Source organism: Ovis aries, chromosome 16 (genome assembly GCF_016772045.2).
Source record: "Ovis aries strain OAR_USU_Benz2616 breed Rambouillet chromosome 16, ARS-UI_Ramb_v3.0, whole genome shotgun sequence".
Lineage (NCBI taxonomy): Eukaryota > Metazoa > Chordata > Mammalia > Artiodactyla > Bovidae > Ovis > Ovis aries.
In genome coordinates, this window is record NC_056069.1 from 25,561,222 (window position 1) to 25,586,775 (window position 25,554).

General features: G+C 37.9%; 1 protein-coding gene and 1 long non-coding RNA gene across 3 annotated transcripts in view; one reads left to right on the plus strand and one right to left on the minus strand.

The window, feature by feature from the left end:
- LOC121816807 (uncharacterized) overlaps positions 1-25,554 on the plus strand; it is a 163,208-nt gene that overhangs the window by 111,218 nt on the left and 26,436 nt on the right. The window lies entirely within an intron of this gene.
- Positions 22,859-25,554, minus strand: part of NDUFS4 (NADH:ubiquinone oxidoreductase subunit S4) — a 113,403-nt gene continuing 110,707 nt past the window's right edge. The window contains exon 5 of the mRNA XM_004016997.6: positions 22,859-23,081. Within this exon, the coding sequence (XP_004017046.1) occupies positions 22,978-23,081 (104 nt within the window). The 3' untranslated portion in view covers positions 22,859-22,977. The remainder of the gene's footprint in view (positions 23,082-25,554) is intronic.

A 25,554-nucleotide genomic window follows, 5' to 3' on the forward strand; every position in this document is an offset into this window, starting at 1 on the left:
GGCAAACAAAGTATATCAAAAATTATATTTACCAGTTAAGAACAAAACTAAAGCACAAACTGGAAAACAAAACTAAAGCAAGGTGCCAAGTGGAAATAAAGCAATGAAAACTAACAAATATGTTGAGCAGAAAGGAAAGAAAGAAAAGAAAGAATAGATATACCAAGTTAAATAGAGGTAGATGAAGATTTACATACATTAAAGATTAACTGCAAGGGGAAAAGAACAGTAGGAAAGGCAAACAAAGGAAGAAATGTAGAAAAACTATATTAGATTTTTTAAACAATTAAAAAAGTTATAAAAAAGAGAAAAGAAAAAAAAAAAAAGGAAAACTCCACAGAACTGCAGAAGACCAACTTAGAGGCAGAGGTTTATAACAGCAATAAACAATGTGACTGAGAGGGAAAAAAAGCTCGAAAGCTTAATTAGATTTCATAGTGTCAGTAAAATTGACAACTACAACAGAGAGACTGGATGCCATGATCTTAGTTCTCTGAATGTTGAGCTTTAAGCCAACTTTTTCACTCTCCTCTTTCACTTTAATCAAGAGGCTTTTTAGTTCCTCTTCACTTTCTGCCATAAGTGTGGTGTCATCTGCATATCTGAGGTTATTGATATTTCTCCTGGCAATCTTGATTCCAGCTTGTGCTTCCTCCAGCCCAGGGTTTCTCATGACGTACTCTGCATATAAGTTAAATAAGCAGGGTGACAATATACAGTATTGACGTACTCCTTTTCCTATTTGGATCCAATCTGTTGTTCCATGTCCAGTTCTAACTGTTGCTTCCTGACCTGCATATAGGTTTCTCAAGAGGCAGGTCAGGTGGTCTGGTATTCCATCTCTTTCAGAATTTTCCAGTTTATTGTGATCCACAAAGTCAAAGGCTTTGGCAACACTTCATGGCAAATAGATGGGGAAACAGTGGAAACAGTGGCTGACTTTATTTTTCTGGGCCCCAAAATCACTGTAGGTGGTGATTGCAGCCATGAAATTAAAAGACACTTGCTCCTTGGAAGGAAAGTTATGACCAACCTAGACAGCATATTAAAAAGGAGAGACATAACTTTGTTAACAAAGGTCTGTCTAGTCAAGGCTATGGTTTTTCCAGTGGTCATGTATAGATGTGAGAGTTGGACTATAAAGAAAGCTGAGCACTGGAGAATGGATGCTTTTGAACTCTGGTGTTGGAGAAGACTCTTGAGAGTCCCTTGGACTACAAGGAGATCCAACCAGTCCATCCTAAAGGAGATCAGTCCTGGATGTTCATTGGTAGTACTGATGCTGAAGCGGAAACTCCAATACTTTGGCCACCTCATGCGAAGAGCTGACTCATTTGAAAGGACCCTGATACTGGGAAACATTGAGGGCAGGAGGAGAAGGGTACGACAGAGGATGAGATGGTTAGATGGCATCACTGACTCAATGGACATGGGTTTGGGTGGACTCTGGGAGTTGGTGATGGACAAGGAGGCCTCGCCTGCTGCGGTTCATGGGTCACAAAGAGTCGGACACGACTGAGCGACTGAACTGACTGAACTGACAACAGAGGGGAGAGAAAAGAAACAAAATCCAAAAGAATCTACAGAGCAAGTCAAAGCATAAGAATAATAAATGTTTTTCTTCAGTCACTGCTGTCAGAGTCCTTTCCCTTACTGGGAGTCACAGTTTACCTCACCTCCCTAGGATGCTTTCCAACACTGTGCTGATCTCTGGACCTGCTGTGGGGGCAGCTCAGATTCTAACCTGGTCCTACTCCTATGTGTTCTTGCCTCCAATGTCCAGAGCTATCAGAACTACTGTATTTTCTTTTGTGGAAGCTCTCAATGACCTTTTATATATTCCATATACATAGCGTCTGCCTAGTTGATCGTGTGGATTTAATCTTCAGCTTGTATGCTGCTGGTTTGGGGTCTTCTTCCTTAGCCACACTGCTCCTGGGTTTCAATTGTGGTTTTATTTCCACCTCTGCATGTGGGTTGTCCACTGGGGTTGCCTTGGAGCACTTGGGTTTGCCCCTGTGAGGGCCAGGTGTGGTGGAGGTGCAGTTGCTTGGGTCACAGGGGTTCTGACAGCACGAGGTATTCAGGGGAGTTGGCGGCTAAGGCAGTAGGAAATATAGCAGTCTAGAAGGGTATGGCAACCAGTATTGGGCAATACGCTCCAGTATTCTTGCCTAGAGAACCCCCCTCCATGACGGAGAAACCCGGCAGGCCACAGTCTACAGGGTCGCAGAGTCAGATGTTACTGAAGTGACCCTGCACGCATAGAGGGCAGACTTTTTTTTGCCTGTGGCAGCTCTGCCCAGTGAGAGTTGAGTGTGAAGGTGGCAGAGCTGCTTGATTTGCAGGGACCCTGGTGGCGCCAAGTGTGCAAGTGACAAGTCTGTGCAGTGATACAGACTGCCTCCACCACAGGAGTTACGGACCTATCAAAGTCTTTTTTTTGAGCCTCTTGTAGCTGGTGATCAGAAGACCTCTGGCTGGTCTTTCTCCGTAGCTCTGCCAGTTCAGACGCTTAGAGGGCTCGCTTGCCTGGGGTCCTTCTCTGTTGTTTGGTGCGTCAGGCAGATAGAGAGGGCCCCCCTGGCTGGGGTCCTACTCTGTAGATTGGAGTGTCAGGCACTTACAGGGGCACCCTGGGTGGGGTCCTACTGTGTAGTTCAGTGCATCAGGTGTTTGATGGGCCAGCCTCTCTATTGTTCAGCTGCAGATGCTGGTGCGTGGGGAGAGAGAGGCTATGGTGATGGCTCCATCCACTATGGGTGACTCAGCAGTACTGCCTCGCTTCCATGGCTGCCCAGCTTTTTCCACAGGCATTTCCCATCACAATCTCCTTCCTCACCTCCCTCGATCCATCTCTCTGCAGTCAATAGCCCTCACCTCCACACTCCCCAAACTACCTCCCAGCCCCTGCACCTTCCAGGGGACCCTTGTCCCTGTCCCTGGTATGTATGACTGTGGCAAGGACTGTCTGATCCTCATTCCATTTAGGCTGCCACAGATCAGCTGTTTCACTCTCAGCCTTAAGTGTTTCTCCTCTGACTGAGACAGCTGCCCTGATGTGGGGATTGGACCCCTGCCTCAGTCCCCTCACCCGCTGAGGGCAGGTCCAGTCCTACAACACTCCTGCTTTTCCCCTAGTCCCTTCCTCCTACTGAGTTTTACGTGGTTCTGCATATTCTTTTCCTCTGGTCAGGTCCTCCTGTCTGCTCTCAACTGGTGTTCTGCATGCATTTCTGTGTCTGAAGGTGTACTCCTGATGTATCCGTGGAGAGAGATGTACTCTACGTCCACCTATTCCTCCACCATCTTGTTCTCTCGCATGTCTTAAACTTTTGACATTTTAATTATGTGTCTTGATGTAAGTCTCTTTGGGTTCATCTTATTTGTAACTCTCTAGGTTTCCTGGATCTGGATGTCTGTTTCTTCCCCAAGTTGGGGAAATTTTCAGCTGTTATTTTTTTTCATGTAAGCTTTTCGCCCTTTTATTTCTATCTTCTCCTTCTAGGACTTAATGTGAATATTATTTTGCTTAATGTTGCCCTGTAAGTCCCTTAAGCTGTCTTCTATTTTTTTCATTTTTTCTTTTTGCTGCACTGAATGTGTAAATTTCTTTTACCCTGGCCTGGAGGTTATGGATCCTTTTCTCTGTTTTATGTAGTCTGCTGTTGAACCCCTCTACTGTAATTTTCATTTATTAATAGTTTCATGTCTGTTACTTCTATTGGAACTTTTAAAATATTTTCCATTTCTTTGTAGAAGTTCTCACAGTGATTATCTGTTCTTTTCCCAACTTTGTTCATTATCTTTATAGCCATTATTCTGAACTCTTTTATCTGGTAAATCACTTATCTCTGTTTTATTAAGGACTTTTTCTAAGGTTTAATCTTGTTCTTTTGTTTGTAATATACCCTCTGTTTCTTCATTTTCTCTGTGTTGGTTTTTATGCATTAAATAATGTAGCCATCTCTCCTAGTCTTGAAGGAAGTGACCTTGTGTAGTGTAGTAGATTAATCCCATTGTTTAACTTTGCCTCAGCTCTTGGTTGTCTCTGAAACCTTTGTGATTGTCCAAGCTGACTATTTTGAATGGTTCCCAGTAATTGACATGTGCTAAGACTTTTTTTTTTAGTTTAAATTTATTTATTTAAATTGGAGGCTAATTACTTTGCAATATTGTATTGGTTTTGCCACACATCAACATGAATCCACCATGGGTGTACACATGTTCTCCATCCTGAGCCCCCTCCCACCTCCCTCCCCGTACCATCCCTCTGGGTTATCCCAGTGCACCAGCCCCAAGCATCCTGTATCCTGCATCGAACCTGGACTGGCGATTCATTTCTTATATGATATTATACATGTTTCAATGCCATTCTCCCAAATCATCCCACCCTCTCCCTCTCCCACAGAGTCCAAAAGACTGTTCTATACATCTGTGTCTCTTTTGTTCTCTCGCATACAGGGTTATCATTACCGTCTTTCTAAATTACATATATATGCATTAGTATACTGTATTGGTGTTTTTCTTTCTGGCTTACTTCACTCTGTATAATCGGCTCCAGTTTCATCCACTTCATAAGAACTGATTCAAATGTATTCTTTTTAATGGCTGAGTAATACTCCATTATGTATATGTACCACAGCTTTCTTATCCATTCATCTGCTGATGGACATCTAGTTGCTTCCATGTCCTGGCTATTATAAACAGTGCTGCGATGAACATTGGGGTACATGTGTCTCTTTCAATTCTGGTTTCCTCGATGTGTATGCCCAGCAGTAGGATTGCTGGGTCATATGGCAGTTCTATTTCCAGTTTTTTAAGGAATCTCCATACTGTTCTCCATAGTGGCTGTACTAGTTTGCATTCCCACCAACAGTGTAGGAGGGTTCCCTTTTCTCCACACCCTCTCCAGCATTTATTGCTTGTAGACTCTTTGATTGCAGCCATTCTGACTGGCATGAAATGGTACCTCACTGTGGTTTTGATTTGCATTTCTCTAATAATGAGTGATGTTGAGCATCTTTTCATGTGTTTGTTAGCCATCTGTATGTCTTCTTTGGAGAAATGTCTAATTAGTTCTTTGGCCCATTTTTTGATTGGGTTGTTTATTGTTTTGGAATTGAGCTGCAGGAGTTGCTTATATATTTTTGATCTTGTTTGTCATTTGCTTCATTTGCTATTATTTTCTCCCATTCTGAAGGCTGTCTTTTCACCTTGTTTCCTTTGTTGTGCAGAAACTTGTAATTTTAATTAGGTCCCATTTGTTTATTTTTGCTTTTATTTCCAGTATTCTGGGAGGTGGATCATAGAGGATCCTGCTGTGATTTATGTCTGAGAATGTTTTGCCTATGTTCTCTTCTAGGAGTTTTATAGTTTCTGGTCTTATGTTTAGGTCTTTAATCCATTTTGAGTTTATTTTTGTGTATGGTGTTAGAAAGTGTTCTAGTTTCATTCTTTTACAAGTAGTTGACCAGTTTTCCCAGCACCACTTGTTAAAGAGATTGTCTTTTCTCCATTGTATATTCTTGCCTCCTTTGTCAAAGATAAGGTGTCCACAGGTGCATGGATTTATCTCTGGGCTTTCTATTTTATTCCATTGATCTATATTTCTGTCTTTGTGCCAGTGCCAAACTCTCTTGATGACTGTGGCTTTGTAGTAGAGCCTGAGGTCAGGCAGGTTGATTTCTCCAGTTCCATTCTTCTTTCTCAAGATTGCTTTGGCTATTCGAGGTTTTTTGTATTTCCATCCAAACTGTGAAATTATTTGTTCTAGCTCTGCGAAAAATACCTTTGGTAGCTTGATATGAATTGCACTAATCTATAGATTACTTTGGGTAGTATACTCATTTTCATTATATTGATTCTTCTGATCCATGAACATGGTATATTTCTCCATCTGTTAGTGTCCTCTTTGATTTCTTTCACCAGTGTTTTATAATTTTCTATATATAGGTCTTTAGTTTCTTTAGGTAGATATATTCCTAAGTATTTTCTTCTTTTCATTGCAATGGTGAATGGAATTGTTTCCTTAATTTCTCTTTCTATTTTCTCATTATTAGTATATAGGAATGCAAGGGATTTCTGTGTGTTGATTTTATATCCTGCAACTTTACTATATTCATTGATTAGCTCTAGTAATTTTCTGGTGGAGTCTTTAGGGTTTTCTATGTAGAGGATCATGTCATCTGCAAACAGTGAGAGTTTTACTTCTTCCTTTCCAATTTGGATTCCTTTTATTTCGTTTTCTGCTCTGATTGCTGTGGCCCAAACTTCCAAAACTATGTTGAATAGTAGTGGTGAAAGTGGGCACCCTTGTCTTGTTCCCAATTTCAGGGGAAATGCTTTCAATTTTTCACCATTGAGGATGTTTGCTGTGGGTTTGTCATATATAGCTTTTATTATGTTGAGCTATGTTCCTTCTATTCCTGCTTTCTGGAGAGTTTTTATCATAAATGGGTGTTGAATTTTGTCAAAGGCTTTCTCTGCATTTATTGAGGTAATCATATGGCTTTTATTTTTCAATTTGTTAATGTGGTATATTACATTGATTGATTTGTGGATATTGGAGAATCCTTGCATCCCTGGGATAAAGCCCACTTGGTTATGGTGTATGATCTTTTTAATGTGTTGTTGGATTCTGATTGCTAGAATTTTGTTAAGGATTTTTGCATCTATGTTCATTAGTGATATTGGCCTATAATTTTCTTTTTTTGTGGCATCTTTGTCAGGTTTTGGTATTAGGGTGATGGTGGCCTCATAGAATGAGTTTGGAAATTTACCTTCCTCTGCAACTTTCTGAAAGAGTTTGAGTAGGATAGGTGTCAGCTCTTCTCTAAATTTTTGGTAGAATTGAGCTGTGAAGCCATCTGGACCTGGGCTCTTGTTTGCTGGAGGATTTCTGATTACAGTTTCAATTTCCGTGCTTGTGATGGGTCTGTTAAGATTTTCTATTTCTTAGTGGTTCAGTTTTGGAAAGTTGTATTTTTCTAAGAATTTGTCCATTTCTTCCACGTTGTCCATTTTATTGGCATATAATTGCTGATAGTAGTCTCTTATGATCCCTTGTATTTCTGTGTTGTCTGTTGTGATCTCTCCATTTACATTTCTTTTTTTTTTTTTTTTTAGTTTTTTAGTTTTTTAATTTTAAAATCTTTAATTCTTACATGCATTCCCAAACATGAACCCCCCTCCCACCTCCCTCCCCATAACATCTTTCTGGGTCATCCCCATGCACCAGCCCCAAGCATGCTGCATCCTGCGTCAGACATAGACTGGGGATTCAATTCACATGATAGTATACATGTTAGAATGTCATTCTCCCAAATCATCCCACCCTCTCCCTCTCCCTCTGAGTCCAAAAGTCCGTTATACACATCTGTGTCTCTTTCCCTGTCTTGCATACAGGGTCTTTCTCCCTTTGTTTCTTGATGAGTCTGGCTAATGGTTTGTCAATTTTATTTATCCTTTCAAAGAACCAACTTTTGGCTTTGTTGATTTTTGCTATGGTCTCTTTTGTTTCTTTTGCATTTATTTCTGCCCTAATTTTTAAGATTTCTTTCCTTCTACTAACCCTGGTGTTCTTCATTTTTTCCTTTTCTAGTTGCTTTAGGTGTAGAGTTAGGTTATTTATTTGACTTTGTTCTTGTTTCTTGAGGTATGCCTGTATTGCTACGAACTTTCCCCTTAGCACTGCTTTTACAGTGTCCCACAGGTTTTGGGTTGTTGTGTTTTCATTTTCATTCATTTCTATGCATATTTTGATTTCTTCTGTGATTTGTTGGTTATTCAGCAGCGTGTTGTTCAGCCTCCATACATTGGAATTTTTAATAGTTTTTCTCCTGTAATTGAGATCTAATCTTACTGCATTGTGGTCAGAAAAGATGCTTGGAATGATTTCAATTTTTTTGAATTTACCAAGGCTAGATTTATGGCCCAGGATGTGATCTATCCTGGAGAAGGTTCCGTGTGCACTTGAGAAAAAGGTGAAATTCATTGTTTGGGGTGAAATGTCCTATAGATATCAATTATGTCTAACTGGTCTATTGTATCATTTAGAGTTTGTGTTTCCTTGTTAATTTTCTGTTTAGTTGATCTATCCATAGGTGTGAGTGTGGTATTAAAGTCTCCCACTATCATCGTGTTATTGTTAATTTCCCCTTTCATACTTGTTAGCATTTGTCTTACATATTGTGGTGCTGCTATGTTGGGTGCATATATATTTATAATTGTTATATCTTCTTGGATTGACCCTTTGATCACTATATAGTGTCCTTCTTTGTCTCTTTTCACAGCCTTTGTTTTAAAGTCTATTTTATCTGATATGAGTATTGCTACTCCTGCTTTCTTTTGGTCTCTATTTGCATGGAATATCTTTTTCCATCCCTTCACTTTCAGTCTGTATGTGTCCCCTGTTTTGAGGTGGGTCTCTTGTAGACAACATATATAGGGGTCTTGTTTTGTATCCATTCAGCCAGTCTTTGTCTTTTGGTTGGGGCATTCAACCCATTTACGTTTAAGGTAATTATTGATAAGTATGATCCCGTTGCCATTTACTTTATTGTTTGGGGCTTGAGTTTATACACCCTTTTTGTGTTTTCTGTCTAGAGAATATTCTTTAGCATTTGTTGGAGAGCTGGTTTGGTGATGCTGAATTCTCTCAGCTTTTGCTTGTCTGTAAAGCTTTTGATTTCCCCTTCATATTTGAATGAGATCCTTGCTGGGTACAGTAATCTGGGCTATAGGTTATTTTCTTTCATCACTCTAAGTATATCTTGCCATTCCCTCCTAGCCTGAAGCGTTTCTATTGAAAGATCAGCTGTTATCCTTATGGGAATCCCCTTGTGTGTTATTTGTTGTTTTTCCCTTGCTGCTTTTAATATTTGTTCTTTGTGTTTGATCTTTGTTAATTTGATTAATATGTGTCTTGGGGTGTTTCACCTTGGGTTTATCCTGTTTGGGACTATCTGGGTTTCTTGGATTTGGGTGATTATTTCCTTCCCCATTAGGGAAGTTTTCAACTATCATCTCCTCAAGTATTTTTTCATGGTCTTTCTTTTTGTCTTCCTCTTCTGGGACTCCTATGATTCGAATGTTGGGGCATTTAATATTGTCCTGGAGGTCTCTGAGATTGTCCTCATTTCTTTTAATTCATTTTTCTTTTTTCCTCTCTGATTCATTTATTTCTAATCCTAGACATAATCCTATCTTCTGCCTCTGTTATTCTACTATTTGTTGCCTCCAGAGTGTTTTTGATCTCATTTATTGCATTATTCATTATATATTGACTTTTAAAAAAATTCTTCTAGATCCTTGTTAAACCTTTCTTACATCTTCTCAATGCTTGTCCTCAGGCTATTTATCCGTGATTCCATTTTGATTTCAAGATTTTAGATCATTTTCACTATCATTATTCAGAATTCTTTATCAGGTAGATTCCCTATCTCTCCCTTTTTTGGTTGGTTTGGTGGGCATTGATCCTATTCATGTACCAGCTGGGTATTCCTCTGTCTCTTCATCTTGTTTATATTGCTGAGGTTGGGGTGGTCTTTCTGTATTCTGGCAGTTTGTGAAGTTCTCTTTATTGTGGAGTTTCCTTGCTGTGGGTGGGGTTGTACAGGTGGTTTGTCAAGGTTTCTTGGTTAGGGAAGCTTGTGTCGGTGTTCTGGTGGGTGGAGCTGGATTTCTTCTCTCTGGAGTGCAATGAAGTGTCCAGTAATGAGTTATGAGATGTCAATGGTTTTGGAGTAACTTTGGGCAGCCTGTATATTGAAGCTCAGGACTGTGTTCCTGTGTTACTGGAGAATTTGCGTGGTATGTCTTGATCTGGAACTTTTTGGCCCTTGGGTGGTGCTTGGTTTCAGTGGAAAGTGTCAGACTTTATTTTTTTGGGCTCCAAAATCACTGCAGACTGTGATTGCAGCCATGAAATTAAAAGATGCTTACTCCTTGGAAGAAAAGTTATGACCAACCCAGATAGCATATTCAAAAGCAGAGCTATTACTTTGCTGACTAAGGCCCATCTAGTCAAGGCTATGGTTTTTCCAGTAGTCATGTATGGATGTGAGAGTTGGACTGTGAAGAAGGCTGAGCACCGAAGAATTGATGCTTTTGAACTGTGGTGTTGGAGAAGACTCTTGAGAGTCCGTCGGACTTCAAGGAGATCCAACCAGTCCATTCTGAAGGAGATCAGCCCTGGGATTTCTTTGGAAGGAATGATGCTAAAGCTGAAACTCCAGTACTTTGGCCACCTCATGTGAAGAGTTGACTCACTGGAAAAGACTTTGATGCTGGGAGGAATTGGGGGCAGGAGGAGAAGGGGGCGACCAAGGATGAGATGGCTGGATGGCATCACTGACTTGATGGACGTGAGTCTGAGTGAACTCCGGGAGTTGGTGATGGACAGGGAGGCCTGGCGTGCTGTGAATCATGGGGTCGCAAAGAGTCGGACACGACTGAGCAACTGAACTGATGGAGGCATTTGATGAGCTCCTGTTGATTAATGTTCCCTGGAGTCAGGAGTTCTCTGGTGTTCTCAGGATTTGGACTTAAGCCTCCTGCTTCTGGTTTTCAGTCTTATTTTTACAGTAGTCTCAGAACTTTTCCTTCTATACAGCACTGTTGATAAAACATCTCCTTTCAAAGACAATGGGCTGCTTTTCTGGGTGCCTGATGTCCTCTGCTGGCATTCAGAAGTTGTTTTGTGGAATTTACTCAGCATTTAAATGTTCTTTTGATGGAATTTGTGGGGGAGAAACTGGTCTCCCTGTCCTATTCCTCTGCCATCTTAGGACGCCACTTTTTGTTTTTTAATATGATACACCTTTTGACATTTGGATGTTGTTTCCTTCTCTGGAATTCTCTCCATATATTTCTTTAAATGGTATAACCTAAAGCAAAATGGATTGTGTATTTGATCCTTGGGAAATTTAACTGAAACAATTCTTCACTTATCTCAGTTTATCCTTTGCTTCAGTTCAGTTCAGTTCAGTTCAGTCACTCAGTCCTGTCGGAGTCTGCAGCCCCATGGACTACAACATGCCAGGCTTCCCTGTCCATCACCAACTCCTGGAGCTTACTCAAACTCTCGTTCATTGAGTCGGTGATGCCCTCCAACCATCTCACCCTCTGTCATCTCTTTCTCCTCCTGCCTTCAATCTTTCCCAGCATCTAGGTCTTTTCAAATGAGTCAGTTCTTCGCATCAGGTGGCCAAAGTATTGGAGTTTTAGCTTCAGTATCAGTCCTTCCAATGAATATTCAGGACTGATTTCCTTTAGGATGGACTGGTTGTATCTCCTTGCTGTCCAAGGGACCTCAAGAGTCTTTTCCAACACCACAGTTCAAAAACATCAATTCTTTGGTGCTCAGCTTCTCTGTAGTTCAACTCTCACATCCATACATGACTACTGGAAAAATCATAGCTTTGACTAGACAGACCTTTACTGACAAAGTAATGTCTCTGCTTTTTAATATGCTGTCTAGGTTTTTCATAGCTTTTCTTTCAAGGAGCAAGCATCTTTTAATTTCATGGCTACAGTCACCATCTGCAGTGATTTTGGAGCCCAAGAAAATAAAGTCTGTCACTGTTTCCATAGTTTCCCCATCTATTTGCCATGAAGTGATGGGACTAGATGACGTTAGTTTTCTGAAAAATCTTAGTTTTCTGAATGTTGAGTTTTATGCCAGGTTTTTCACTCTCCTCTTTCACTTTCATCAAGAGGCTCTTCAGTTCCTTTTCACTTTCTGCCATATGGTTGGTGTCATCTACATATCTGCGGTTACTGATATTTCTCCCTGCAATCTTGATTCCAGCTTGTGCTTCATCCAGCCTGGCATTTCACATGATGTACTGTGCATTTAAGTTAAACAAGCAGGGTGACGATATACAGCCTTGACATACTCCTTTCCAGATTTGGAATCAGTGTGTTGTTGAACATTCATTTCTAACTGTTGCTTCTTGACATGCACATAGATTTCTCATGAGGTAGGTAAGGTGGTCTGTTATTCCCATCTCTTTAGGAATTTTCCACAGTTTGTGTGATCCACACAAAGTCTTTGGCATAGTCAATAAAGCATAAGTAGATGTTTTTCTGGAACTCTCTTGCTTTACTGATGTTCTGATGGAGGTTGGCAATTTGATCTCTGGTTCCTCTGCCTCTTCCAAATCCAGCTTGAACATCTAGAAGTTCATGGTTCATGTACTGTTGAAGCCTGGCTTGTAGAAGTTTGAGCATTCCTTTGCTAGCATGTGAGATGAGTGCAATTGTGTGGTAGTTTGAATATTCTTTGGCATGGCCTTTCTTTGAGATTGGAATGAAAACTGATCTTCTCCTGTCCTATGGCCACTGCTGAGTTTTCCAAATTTGCTTGGCATAAGTGCAGCCCTTTCACAGCATCATCTTTTAGGATTTGAAATAGCTCAACTGGAATTCCATTACCTCCACTAGCTTTGTTCATAGTGATGCTTCCTAAGGCCCACTTGACTTCACATTCCAGGATGTCTGGCTCTAGGTGAGTGATCCTTTAATACACAGCAAAATTGCAGTCTGTCCACCCCGGGTCCTTCCACAGTTTTACATACTTTGTTGTTTAGTCACTCAGTTGTGTCCAATTCTTAGTGACCCCATGGACTGCAGCATGCCAGGCTTCCTTGTCTTTCACTGCCATACTTACTTGATTCCTCTTCATCTTATGGTTCTCTATAATCGTTCATCTCCTTCTCATTGTTAGTAATTTTTTAATTTAAAGATCAATTATTATGTCTTGCAAATGTATAATCTATATTTCAAGTGTACTACTGTGTCCCCTTAGGTGAACTGCCATTTTTAAAAGAGTAAAGCATGCTTTAATTGTGGTGTATATTACTTTAGACTCACATGGAAATCCCTTTATAAAAATCATACGATGTCCAAAATATTTTCTTCATTTTAAGAATTGTAAATTTGTATTAATGCTGAAAACCCAGCCTCTGTGCACCGATGCTGAATTGAATCTTAGAGAAAGAGTTTTGGGTGAAATAGAAAAGAATAGTTTTGTTGCTTTACCAGACAAAGCAGGACACAGCAGGCTCATATCTCAAAAACTGTATATCACAACCTAAGAGGGTTTGGTGAGGAGTTTTACAGCAGTGGTTCAAGGGCAGGGTTACTGATAATGATCATGGTGTGTGTATTCATAAAGAAAAATATCAGCAGATATTACAGTATAACCTACTATTATTGATTTTCTCTTGAAATACTCATTAAAGAGTATATTCAAGTTAGATAGTAACATATGCTTAATCACTCTGTATTCAAATACATTATTTCCATTGCTTACTCATAAAACCATTAATTAGTTCAAGTATTCACAACAGACTGCTAGGTCCTGTTTATTCTCGATTATAAATACAAATTTAAAAATGAAACTACATTATTTTATAAGTTCTACTTTTATCTGTAGGCATCCTGCTTTATCTATCTTACATTATGATTAAGGTTTTAAAAAGTTACTTAAGTAGAGATCCTAGCAAATACACATCAATTTAGCCAAATGCCTAGCCATAAATAATATTTAATAAATGATGTGAATTTTCATGAAGGAAAAGTATTTTAATATTTATCAAGTATCTACTAAGTGCTGATTGATTCAGTGACACTTGATAAGGGCACTAAGGCATTAGAGAGGTAAAGTGCAAGCGGCATATCTGACATTTGACCTAATAGCTGTCTTGCTAAGGAATACTGTGCTTTAGTTTCTCTTTTAAGGAGGTATTGAATCCAATAAGTTTATTTATTTACTTACTACAAGTTTTATTTACTTAAACTCTTCTTGGCTTAGGCAGGCCTGATTGTATTCATAGGTCATAGTCGGCACGTGACTGTTCTAAGGAACTATTCAAAATGAGAGACAGTTATGAAGCCTCATTTATGATTAAGACTGGTTTTGACAACTTGTGTAAGTTAGTCCTTGTTCCACAACTTCAATTATATCTTCTATTATCTTTGAAGGCTCTTCTAAACTAATCTTTCTTGTAAAAACCCATAACTATGTACTGCCAAACAAACAAGTTTAAAGAATGCAGTGTTTCTGGGCTAAGAAGATTCCCTGGAGGATGACGTGGCAATCCACTCCAGTATTCTTGCCTGGGAAATCCTGGGCAGAGGAGCCTGGTGTGCTATATTCCATAGGGTCGCACAGAGCCTGACATGACTAAAATGACTTAGCGTGCATGCATGCATTCCTTACTTACCACCTCTTCCTCTTTGTTTACTGAAAGTAATTTCCCTAAGGAATTGTCATGGACCCTCCTGTTTTTATAATCTTCTAGCCACTACTCTATTCATCGCCAGAGCTTTCATTATTACAGTATAGCCAATGCTCTTGGTCTATATGCTAAGCTCCAGACTCACATTTCCAATGGAGGGCTATGAATCTTTAACTGATAGCTCATAGGCATCCTGTAGTTACTATAACTAAAATTGAATTCATCTTCCCACATGTAGATTTATAAACAGAAAACCAAATCACACCAAAAATGAATGTTTCACCAAATAAGGAATGTGAAGAATTTTGTTTTGTTTTACACAATGATGGAAAACTAGAGAAGTATCTAATTTTTTGGTTTTCGCAGATGTCAGTTTTGAGTAATATTTCTTCCAATATTTCTTCATGTTGCTTTGTTCCACATGGACCATCCTAGTCATGGTGCAAATGCTGCCGGAATGGAAAATCTGACTTTTAGATTATTCTGTATGTGGATTTTAACCCTGATCTTGTCAATCAAGTATCAAAAACATTACATATAGTTGTTTTCGTTTAACCATTATAAGCCATGACAAGTGCTCATAGATCATGAACATTTTACGTGTTGCTCTGATATCCACACTGAGGTTTGTTTTTATGTTTGTCAAATTTATTGGGGTTTTACATTCATTTAGTTCAGTCGTTCAGTCGTGTCTGACTCTTTGCGACACCATTCATTAGGATGTACAAAATTTAAGTATAGAGCTGATATGATATACACTAAGAAAAAAACACAGCAAAGTACAAGAGTACACAGTCTGCTTTGCATACAAAAGGATATGAATATGTAATTTCCTTAATTTGCAAAATGAAATATTAATCAGCAATAAAATTGGTTCCACCATAGAGGGTGGGTAAGAATGGGGCTCTTTCAACTTTTTAGTACAATTTTGACTTCTGACCATGTTAACATTTTAAATGTTTAAACAATAAATCAACAAGAAAGAAAAAATCCTATAGATGAATACAAAGAACAAATGAACCTAGTTGTACGTGAAAATAGATAACAGAGTTAACTCAATAACCCAGGAAACAGTTTTTCTGAAGAAACTGTTGAAAAACTCTTGTACTTTACCTTGTTAACCTCGTTTAGAGATTTTAAAACCATTTTGTGTGTATTTTAAGAGAGTAAAAGAGTAATACACTGATGTTAGGAACCAGGATTCTCACTGAGAGAAGGGTGTTAAAATATTAAATGGGGGTGGGAGAAGTGGAAGGGGAAGGTGCAGAGAAAGAACTCTGACCCACTGGACTGGAATTGGGTTATTAAAATAATATAAAATGTGTGTATACGTGTAAACTTTGCCCACTTACATGGGCCTATATAGCACCCCAATTAAAAAAATTTTTTTTAAGTATAGTTGATTTATAATCTTGTGATTTTACTATATAACAAAATGATCCAGCTATACATATATATATACTTCAAATTCTTTCCCATTATGATTTATCACAGGATATTGAACATAGATCCCTGTGGTATTCAGTAGGACCTTGTTTATCTATTCTACCCTATATATACTAGTTTGTATCTGTTAATCCTAAACTCTCAGTCCTTCCCTCCCCTTTGGCAACTAGAAGTTTGTTCTCTGTGAGTCGGTTTCTGTTTCATAAATATGTTCATTTGTGTCACATTTTAGCTTCCACTTGTGAGTGATATCATACAGTATTTGTCTCCTTCTGACTTACTTTGCTTAGTATAATCTCTAAGTTTCATCCATATTGCTGCAAATGGCATTATCTCATTCTTTTTATGGCTGAGTAATATTCCATTGTAATATTCCATCATGGCATCTGGTCCCATCACTTCATGGGAAATAGATGGGGAAACAGTGGAAACAGTGTAAGACTTTATTTTGAGGGGCTCCAAAATCACTGCAGATGGTGACTGCAGCCATGAAATTAAAAGACGCTTACTCCTTGGAAGAAAAGTTATGACCAACCTAGATAGCATATTCAAAAGCAGAGACATTACTTTGCCGACTAAAGTCCATCTAGTCAAGGCTATGGTTTTCCAGTAGTCATGTATGGATGTGAGAGTTGGACTGTGAAGAAGGCTGAGCACCGAAGAATGGATGCTTTTGAACTGTCGTGTTGGAGAAGACTCTTGAGAGTCCCTTGGACTGCAAGGAGATCCAACCAGTCCATTCTGAAGGAGATCAGCCCTGGGATTTCTTTGGAAGGAATGATGCTAAAGCTGAAACTCCAGTACTCTGGCCACCTCATGCGAAGAGCTGACTCATTGGAAAAGACTTTGATGCTGGGAGGGGTTGGGGGCAGGAGGAGAAGGGGACAACAGAGGATGAGAGGCTGGATGGCATCACGGACTCGATGGACATGAGTCTGAGTGAACTCTGGGAGTTGGTGATGGACAGGGACACCTGGAGTGCTGCGATTCATGGGGTCGCAAAGAGTCGGACACGACTGAGCGACTGAACTGAACTGAATATTCCATTGTATACCCACATCTTCTTTATCCATTCATCCATTGATGGACATTTAGGTTGTTTCCATGTCTTGTCTATCATAAATAGTGCTATGGACACAGGAATAACACCCTAACACTGATTTCAAAATATTACTTTCTACTAAAAGGAAACAGAACTTCTTAAAGAAATGACTGATTCCAGGTCTAAGGGGGGAATGTACAAGGTAAACCTAACATGTATATTGTTCCAGATTCTTTATTTGTTATTGCAGATTCTTTATTCTTTACCATCTGAGCTACAGGGAAGTCCCATAGGACAGTAATGAATACTGAATAAAAAAGAATCCAAAAGTCAGTAAGTTGGTGGGGGTAATTTAGTAAATGGAGGAACTGAAAGAACTAAAAAATTATCATTTGCAATATCTGGTATAGTACCTGATTTGGATAAGGATGGTCCAAAAATCCCTACACAATTTGGTAAAATTTTCTTAGGAAACAGGATTTATGCAATCTTGAAGTATCAACCCATAGATTACTAAATAAGAGATAAAAAAATGTACTTTATGATGGAAACCCTGGCATGTACCACCTTAACCAACTGATCACACTGACATCACCAGTAACTGGATAGTGACTTTACGTGCTGCCAGAATTGATTCTTTGAGCAAAACATAACATTACTATTAATTGGTGATTTTAAGTTTGAACACTTGGTTGATGTGGTACATGCCCAATTTCTTCATCATAAGTACTTTTATCTCTGTTAGTACATAATGTATGGGTTGGCACTTCTGAGATTGCATAAATCTGTTTCCCAACAAAATTTCACCATTGTGTTAGCATTCTTTGGATTATTACAGTAAATATTTAACTCAAATCTCAACATGAGAAAACACTGGGAGAAACCCAAATTGTGGAACAGTTTTTTGAGGACAGCCCGGATTCTTCAAAAACAAATGCTACGGAAGAAACAAAAAAGCAGGTAAACTGTGCAAAATAAAAGGAGACTAAATTTAATATACAATTACTGACTGGATATGGGATTGAAATAAATCAGTATAAAGAACAATACTGGGGCAATCTGGTGAAGTCTGAATATGGACAATTGAGCTGAATTTTTAAAAATTGTGACAATGCTGTTATAGAATATAGAATGTCTTTTTGTTTTTTTAATTTTTATTTTTACTTTATTTTTCTTTACAATACTGTATTGGTTTTGCCATACATTGACATGAACCCACCACGGGTGTGCATGCGTTCTCAAACATGAACCCCCCTCCCACCTCCCTCCCCATAACATCTCTCTGGGTCATCCCCGTGCACCAGCCCCAAGCATGGTGTATCCTGCATCGGACATAGACTGGCGATTCGATCAGAATGTCTTTTTCTAAATTATGTAGAGATATGGTGCCTGAACCTTTTAAATGAAGGCTGCAGGGAGAAAGGAAAATGCATGTGACAAAATATTAACCAGTAAACTTAAGTGAAGGGTATATGAGTATTTTTTTTTCTTATAATAAAAATTTACAGAAAACCCCAGCGAAAAGAAAAAAAAAGCTTAGAAATATAATCACTGATCTTTAGGAGAAAATCTATTACATTATGATAATTATGTTGCAAAAAGCAACATCATGAGTTTCCTGCAGTAAGTAATGAAATCTCCTGGACTTATTCTTGTTAAACCGGAGAGACACTGAAGCTCCTCATGAAGTTCCCAGAGTCCAAACTACAGGTGTAATCATGTCTATATCTATAGGTAATCAATTAAATCACAATCTAAAATCTATTTTTTCCCAATTTTGTGACTTAATTTTCATTACCCATGTAGGATTAATATTTATTTTCCAAAGAAACCCACTGCAATGAAACTCAATGTAATAACTGTATGTTAACTTTTCTATCGTTTTAACGTTAAGATAAAACAAGATTTATAAAATTAAAAAAAAATTTATTGAGACCTTAAATTTTAAAAATCCATTTAAAATAAAATTAACTCTTGAGTGGTCACTATAATCCTTAGATGAGTATAAATAAAGTCAACACTTGAGCAGCTATTGAATAGAGTTCCAGTAAATATCCACTAACAGTTTCAAAGAGATATCAACTGAAAGCCAGAAGAGATTGGGACAGATTAGGTTTGGTTTGTATTCAGAATCATGTAAACAATCAAAGTAACCATTTTTTATCCAGTTTTCCCATGAGTGAGGCTTTGAAGAAGACATTGAGAAAGAAATCTCAGAGCTTATGCTTCTAGTCATTTGCAGTCTGGCTGGGGAGATAGGAGTTATGTTTTTAAATATAAAAACAAAAACCCAGAAAATAAAATCAATACACAATTTAAACTTCTGTTTTTCAGATGTTTAAATTGTGTATTACATACCATATGATAAAAAATGTCATGGGAAAACACTATAGTCAGTGGAAAGTATGATAACAGTGCAGTTTTGTTTTTTTTTAAATGTACTTTTGTTTTATAAAAGCAACATGTATTATGAAGAAAAATAATACCAGAAACACACACACCAGGTATACAACTATGGTTATCTTAAGAGTGGTGGAATTTATGATTCTTTGATTTCTATATCAAATATTTTTGCAACACTTTTATAACCAAAGCACAAATATTTTAAAGAAATAATTTAAAGATATCATTAAAAATACAAAGTAATATACACTATAAGCACCTAATTGTCCTGAGAAGTTAGTTCTGCAACATCAACTTCATAGGGCTGGGCTGCCCCAGGATATCTTCCTAGAAGAGACAGAATGCCCACACAGCTGTAACAGTGCCCTGTGCATGACAGAGTGAGTGCTTAATAAAGTCACTCAGATTATATTAATTTTCACCTACCCCATTAGGTCAATAACCCCCCATTCTGGAGATGAGGAAACAGAGAAATTTACTTGACTTTGTAAAGATCACCGAGCTAGTAAATGGCTGAACCAGAATTCAAGTCCAAGTTGTCTAACTCAGTCTTTACTCATACTAAATTGGCAATTACTAGCGGAATATAAGCTCCCTCTGTAGGTCTGTAACACACGGGCAGGGGGACCTTGTCAGTCTCGTCATTATGGTTTATAGGTAATGGGAAACTTAAAACTGGCGTTCAGAATCAGTCAATAAAGATAATAACTTTGTATCTGTGATCAAAATGATAATACTAAAATTTTTAAATTAAAATAGTGTAAAAGAATAAGATATTAATAACTGATGTTAAAAGTCACTAAAACATCTATTTCAGGATTATTGGCAAAGTACCTGCTTTTTGACTTAGAAAATTTACATCACAGGATCCCTTAGTGTTGCATAAGACAGATTCTATAAAAATGATAGCTGTCTGGTTTATTTTCTTTCTTTTAGGACCTGTCATACTTAACACCCCCCCCCCCCAAAAAACAAAAGGGGACTCCTTTATGCTATCTTATATTGCCTTATTGTAAGGGGTATAAGTAACTTTTTTAAAAAACTGAAATTTAACCTTATACTCACTGAAATATCTGTGGAACTTAACAGCTAAATTTTATCATTTTGTAGAGTTTACCACTTACTTAAAATCTTAAATTGGTAGTAATTAAAATGTATAATTTTTCAAGCAAAGGTAAGATGGCATGATGTGAACTGTAGTATAAAAGATGCATTTATAATTATGTAGACTTATACAAATAATACATCCTTACAGTAGTATATTTAAAAAGCATATTGAAAGTTAAATGTGAAAGACCCACGACTCTCTTCTCCCACAACCAGTGGTAAGCAGTAAACTCAAGTTACTAGTTTCCTGTATATTTTTCCCCAAATATTCTAGGTGCATATATAATAGCACGTGCTGCCCACCAAACCCCAGATATTATTTACTACTCTTTTCTTTCACTTAGCACTGTATCTTGAATATCATTCCAAACAGCTCATACAGATTATTTCTTGTTCTTTACAATAGCTGTATTAACACTCCATTTAACTTTATTCCATTTTAATAGACAGATTATTTCCACTTACTAGCTATTAGAAACAATTCTGTAATATCCTTGGTACATTCACTTCTGTGTACATCCACAGGCTATTTGTCTGGAAGATAATTTTTAGAATTAAATGGAATACGCAGTTAACATTTTGAAGAGAGACTTCCAATATGCTCTCCAAAACAATATCATAAAAATTTATACTCTGACATGTTTTCTTTGTTGGGCTAGGTCAATGTGCTATTAGTGTTTTTATGAAATGCGATTGTGAGAGACTGTATATTTAGTATATAATTTTTGAAACATCAAAGAATGTATTAACAATCCAAAGAAATTATTTGCCATTAATAAAACCTATTTCTCTGTAACTAAAGTAATTAACAGTATGTGCTTTGAAGACAGACAGAAATGGGTTCAAATGCTATTGTGTGATTTTGAGCATGTTATCTAGTCATTTTAACACTTAAGTGTTTGCAAAATGGGGAAAACAGTGAATTATTCAGTTCAGTCGTTCAGTTGTGTCTGACTCTTTGCGACCCCATGAACTGCAGCACGCCAAGCTTCTCTGTCCATCACCAACCCCCGGAGTCCACCCAGACCCATGTCCACTGTGTCAGTGATGCCATCCAAGCATCTCATTCTCTGTCGTCCCCTTCTCCTCCTGCCCTCAATCTTGCCCAGCATCAGGGTCTTTTCAAATGAGTCAGCTCTTTGCATCAAATGACACCGTTTTGGAGTTTCAGCTTCAACATCAGGCCCTCCAGTGAACACCCTGGACTGATCTCCTTTAGGATGGACTGGTTGGATCTCCTTGCAGTCCAAGTGACTCTCAAGAGTCTTCTCTAACACCACAGTTCAAAAGCATCAATTCTTCGGCACTCAGCTTTCTTTATATATAGTCCAACTCTCAAATCCATACATGACTACTGGGAAAACCATGGCCTTGACTAAACGGACCTTTGTTGACAAAGTGATGTCTCTGTTTTTTAATATGCTGTCTAGGTTGGTCATAACTTTCCTTCCAAGGAGTAAGTGTCTTTTAATTTCATGGCTGCAATCACCATCTGCAGTGATTTTGGAGCCCAGAAAAATAAAGTCAGCCACTGTTTCCCCATCTATTTGCCATGAAGTGATGGGACCAGATGCCATGATCTTAGTTTTCTGAATGTTGAGCTTTAAGCCAACTTTTTTACTCTCTTCTTTCACTTTCGCCAAGAGGCTCTTTAGTTCTGCTTCACTTTCTGCCATAAGGGTGGTGTCATCTGCGTACCTGAGGTTATTGATATTTCTCCTGGCAATCTTGATACCAGCTTGTGCTTCTTCCAGCCCAGCGTTTCTCATGATGTACTCTGCATAGAAGTTAAATAAGCAGGGTGACAATATACAGCCTTGATGTACTCCTTTTCCTATTTGGAACCAGTCTGTTGTTCCATGTCCAGTTCTAACTGTTGCTTCCTGACCTGTATACAGGTGTCTCAAGAAGCAGGTCAGGTGGTCTAGTATTTCCATCTCTTTCAGAATTTTCCACAGTTTATTGTGATCCACACAGTGAATTATTATGAAGATTAGTATATAGTGTTTATTGAGATAACTGACAAAAGTATGTGCTTGGTAACCCATACTGTATGATCTAAATGATCAGCACATAACAGACATGTGTTTACTTACATTTTCTAAAAACAGTGAACACTAGACATATCTAACAAAGAATTGGTTTTTATTTTCTAAGTCTTTTAGTTCACAAGAGTATAAAATCTTTACCTGAACCATCACAATCATGAAGTACTGATTAGTGGGCAAAGTTTAGTATGGAAGACAATTCACTCAGGTTCAAAGAAGCTTAGAGAAACAGTTCTAAATAAAGAAGCAAATTTCAATAATAAGGAGATTTGGACTTAGGTTTATCAGACTGCAAAGTAATCATGAATTTCTTTACCTATGATAACAGGAAAATTTGTAAGACAGTATTTTGATAATGATGGTTGGTAGTTTATAAACACTATTAACTTGAGAATGGCCATAAAAAACAAGTGTAAAACTTCAATGTTGCAGCTGATTTCAAACATTTTTTTAAATAGATTTTTTAAGTGCTGAAATTTCCTAGAGGTATGATCACCTGTAAAGGAAATTATAACATGTTTAATTTGGGACATCAAAAAACATTTAAAATAGACACCACAAAAATGTTTCTGTAGTTTAAAGGTCAAATTTATTAGGAGATTAAGAGGTGTATTATACACAGACTATAAATACTGCACAGCTGACTTTATTCACAGTCAAGCACAGAGATACAGTCCATGCCAACCTATTTTGTGGATACTCTTGTTCTTTTATTCCAAGAAAAGTTTGCGCCATAAGACTTGGACTTAGGTTTTGGAACCTTTCTCTCCTCAACATCATAGCTCCATCCTAGAAAACAAAGACAATAATAAACCCACAAAAACACAATTAAAGAGGATCCCTGAAGAACACAGCAAGCAGAGGCTAACTTTCATAAATTTAATGTTCATTTATCAGGAGTATGTGTCAACACATCTTAAGTATAAATACTTAGTAATGTGTTCCTTTCTAATCCTATGTGACAAGAGGGTCTTAACTATTGCCGGAAGATGATTTATCATATCTTAAAGGTTCAAGCCATGATTTAATTTCTCTCTGCTGAATACTGTTCAATATTGATGGTTATGTATTAAGTAAAAATTTACATTCCTCCTTGTGGTTTAATATGTGACTTCAGTATCTGAAATAAGGAGCACTGAACACCACAACCCATCTCACTGCTTTCTAAGAGCTGGTGCCTTTACAACAGTTTGGAGCTCACTTGAAGTGATTATAGAAAAACATGTACACAACTATATAAATCAGAGTTGGAAGAGACCATAAGAGATTACTTGGTTCAGCTCCCTTGACTATGACAGGCTACTGATTAAACTCAAGTTTTTCAACATTTGTTTCAAGGGCTGTCAACATTAGAATCCCATTCAAGTATCTGGTAACAGTGCAAATTCTTAGGCCTGACCAGAGGTCCACTGGATCAGCTCTTGAGGGGACCTGGGAATCTGCAGTTAATTGATTCCAGGAAATTTTTATGCATAGAAATTTGAGTTGTTTCTGCTTAGTCCCTAACTTGTGTCCAACTCTTCAGCGACCCTCGTGCACCGCAGTCTGCCAGGCTCCTTTGCCCTGGGATTTCCCAGGTAAGAATACTGGAGTGGGTTGCCATTTCCTTCACGAGGGGATCTACCTGACCCAGGGATCAAACATGCATCTCCTGCACTGGCAGGTGGATTCTCTACCACTGAGCCACCTGGGAAGCCCTACCGCTCGTCTAATCTGTTCATTCTCTTCTGAGAGAGTGTTTCACAATTTTGAAAACTGGGTTTATATATGTCTATGCTATGCTAAATGGCTTCAGTCATGTACAACTCTGTGACCCTATGGACTGTAGCCCGCCAGGCTCCTCTGTCCATGGGATTCTCCAGGCAAGAATACTGCAGTGGGTTGCTGTGCCCTCCTCCAGAGAATCTTCTTGACCCAGGGGTCAAACATCTCTTACACCTCCTGTATTGGCAGGTGGGTTCTTTACTGCTAGTGCCATGTGGAAAGCCCCATATATGCCTATACCTCCGCCTTGGGTTTTTCTCCATATCTTTGAAGAACTATACTTAAAGGAGAAGTATATCTTATTCTATTAAACCAAACAAACACTCCTCCTTGAAAATATAATTACGTTCTCCTTCTATTCCCCAGTCTAAGCAACCTATCTATACAATTCACTTTTCTTCATTAGATCCATTTTCCATCCCTGTAATTTATCATTCTTCTCTCCCAGAACTTTCTTCAAATAACTCATCTTGAAACATTTGATTCATGGCTGAATCATGTAGTCATATATAAAATGTCCAAACTGAATATCATAGTCTAATTAAGTAACTTTCTTGATCTTAGGAGTTATCATGAATTCTAGTACCTCTAGGTGAGTATAATTTGCTACCACAAAGCTTATGTTTCCACAAGCCTCTTAGTTAGAATTCATTTTGCCATAAAAGTAAAACTTAAGAAACTCAAAGTATACTGTTAGTGTGCCTATTTCAGTGTTCTAAAAGGGAAAGCAATTTAATAACTCCACTGCTATAACTCTTTGAAGAAAGCCCATTTGCTATAAGGAAATGGAGGAGGGAAGAAAATGAAACAAATGTCTTAAAATATCTTCCACAGACCCTGAACTTATCATAAGATATTAACAAGTAGTTATTTGAATTTCAAAAAATTTACTAAAGAGCATAAGAATAGTACCTACTTTATAGGTTGTCATGAAGATTAAACAAACGAATTCATTAAAGTGCCTGGTATTTCAGTTCTGTGAGACAGGTATTTTTCTAAAACCTTTATATGAATTCATATTAGTTCCTTTATATAACTGAGGAAACTGAGGCCCAGAATGATTAGGAAACTACCTAGCACAAGGTCCCTTTCCTTTCTCAGCTAGGAAAGGGCACAAGCAGAATCTGAATACACACAGCCTAATTCTGGAGCCTGTGCCTTAAATACATTATATTGTTTCTTGTGGTTTAATAGTAAGCAGTTGATAAATGTTAAAGCTATTATTTCTCCCTCAAGTTTGATTTTCAACTTACTAGCAGCTTACTTTATATTGAAGTAAAGTATTAATGTAAATAAACTTTCTGTCACATTGTAACCCATTAGTTTTGAATTTATGATGCTTTGAATATAGTTAGGCATAAGTTGGCCTAGTTATTTACTACAGAAAGAGGTTTTGGTAAGCAAACTGATACTATGAACTGAGCATAATTTTAACACTATAAACTTCTCAAGCATTTTCTACATTAATCAGCAAATGGTGCTGATAATTATAAAAATA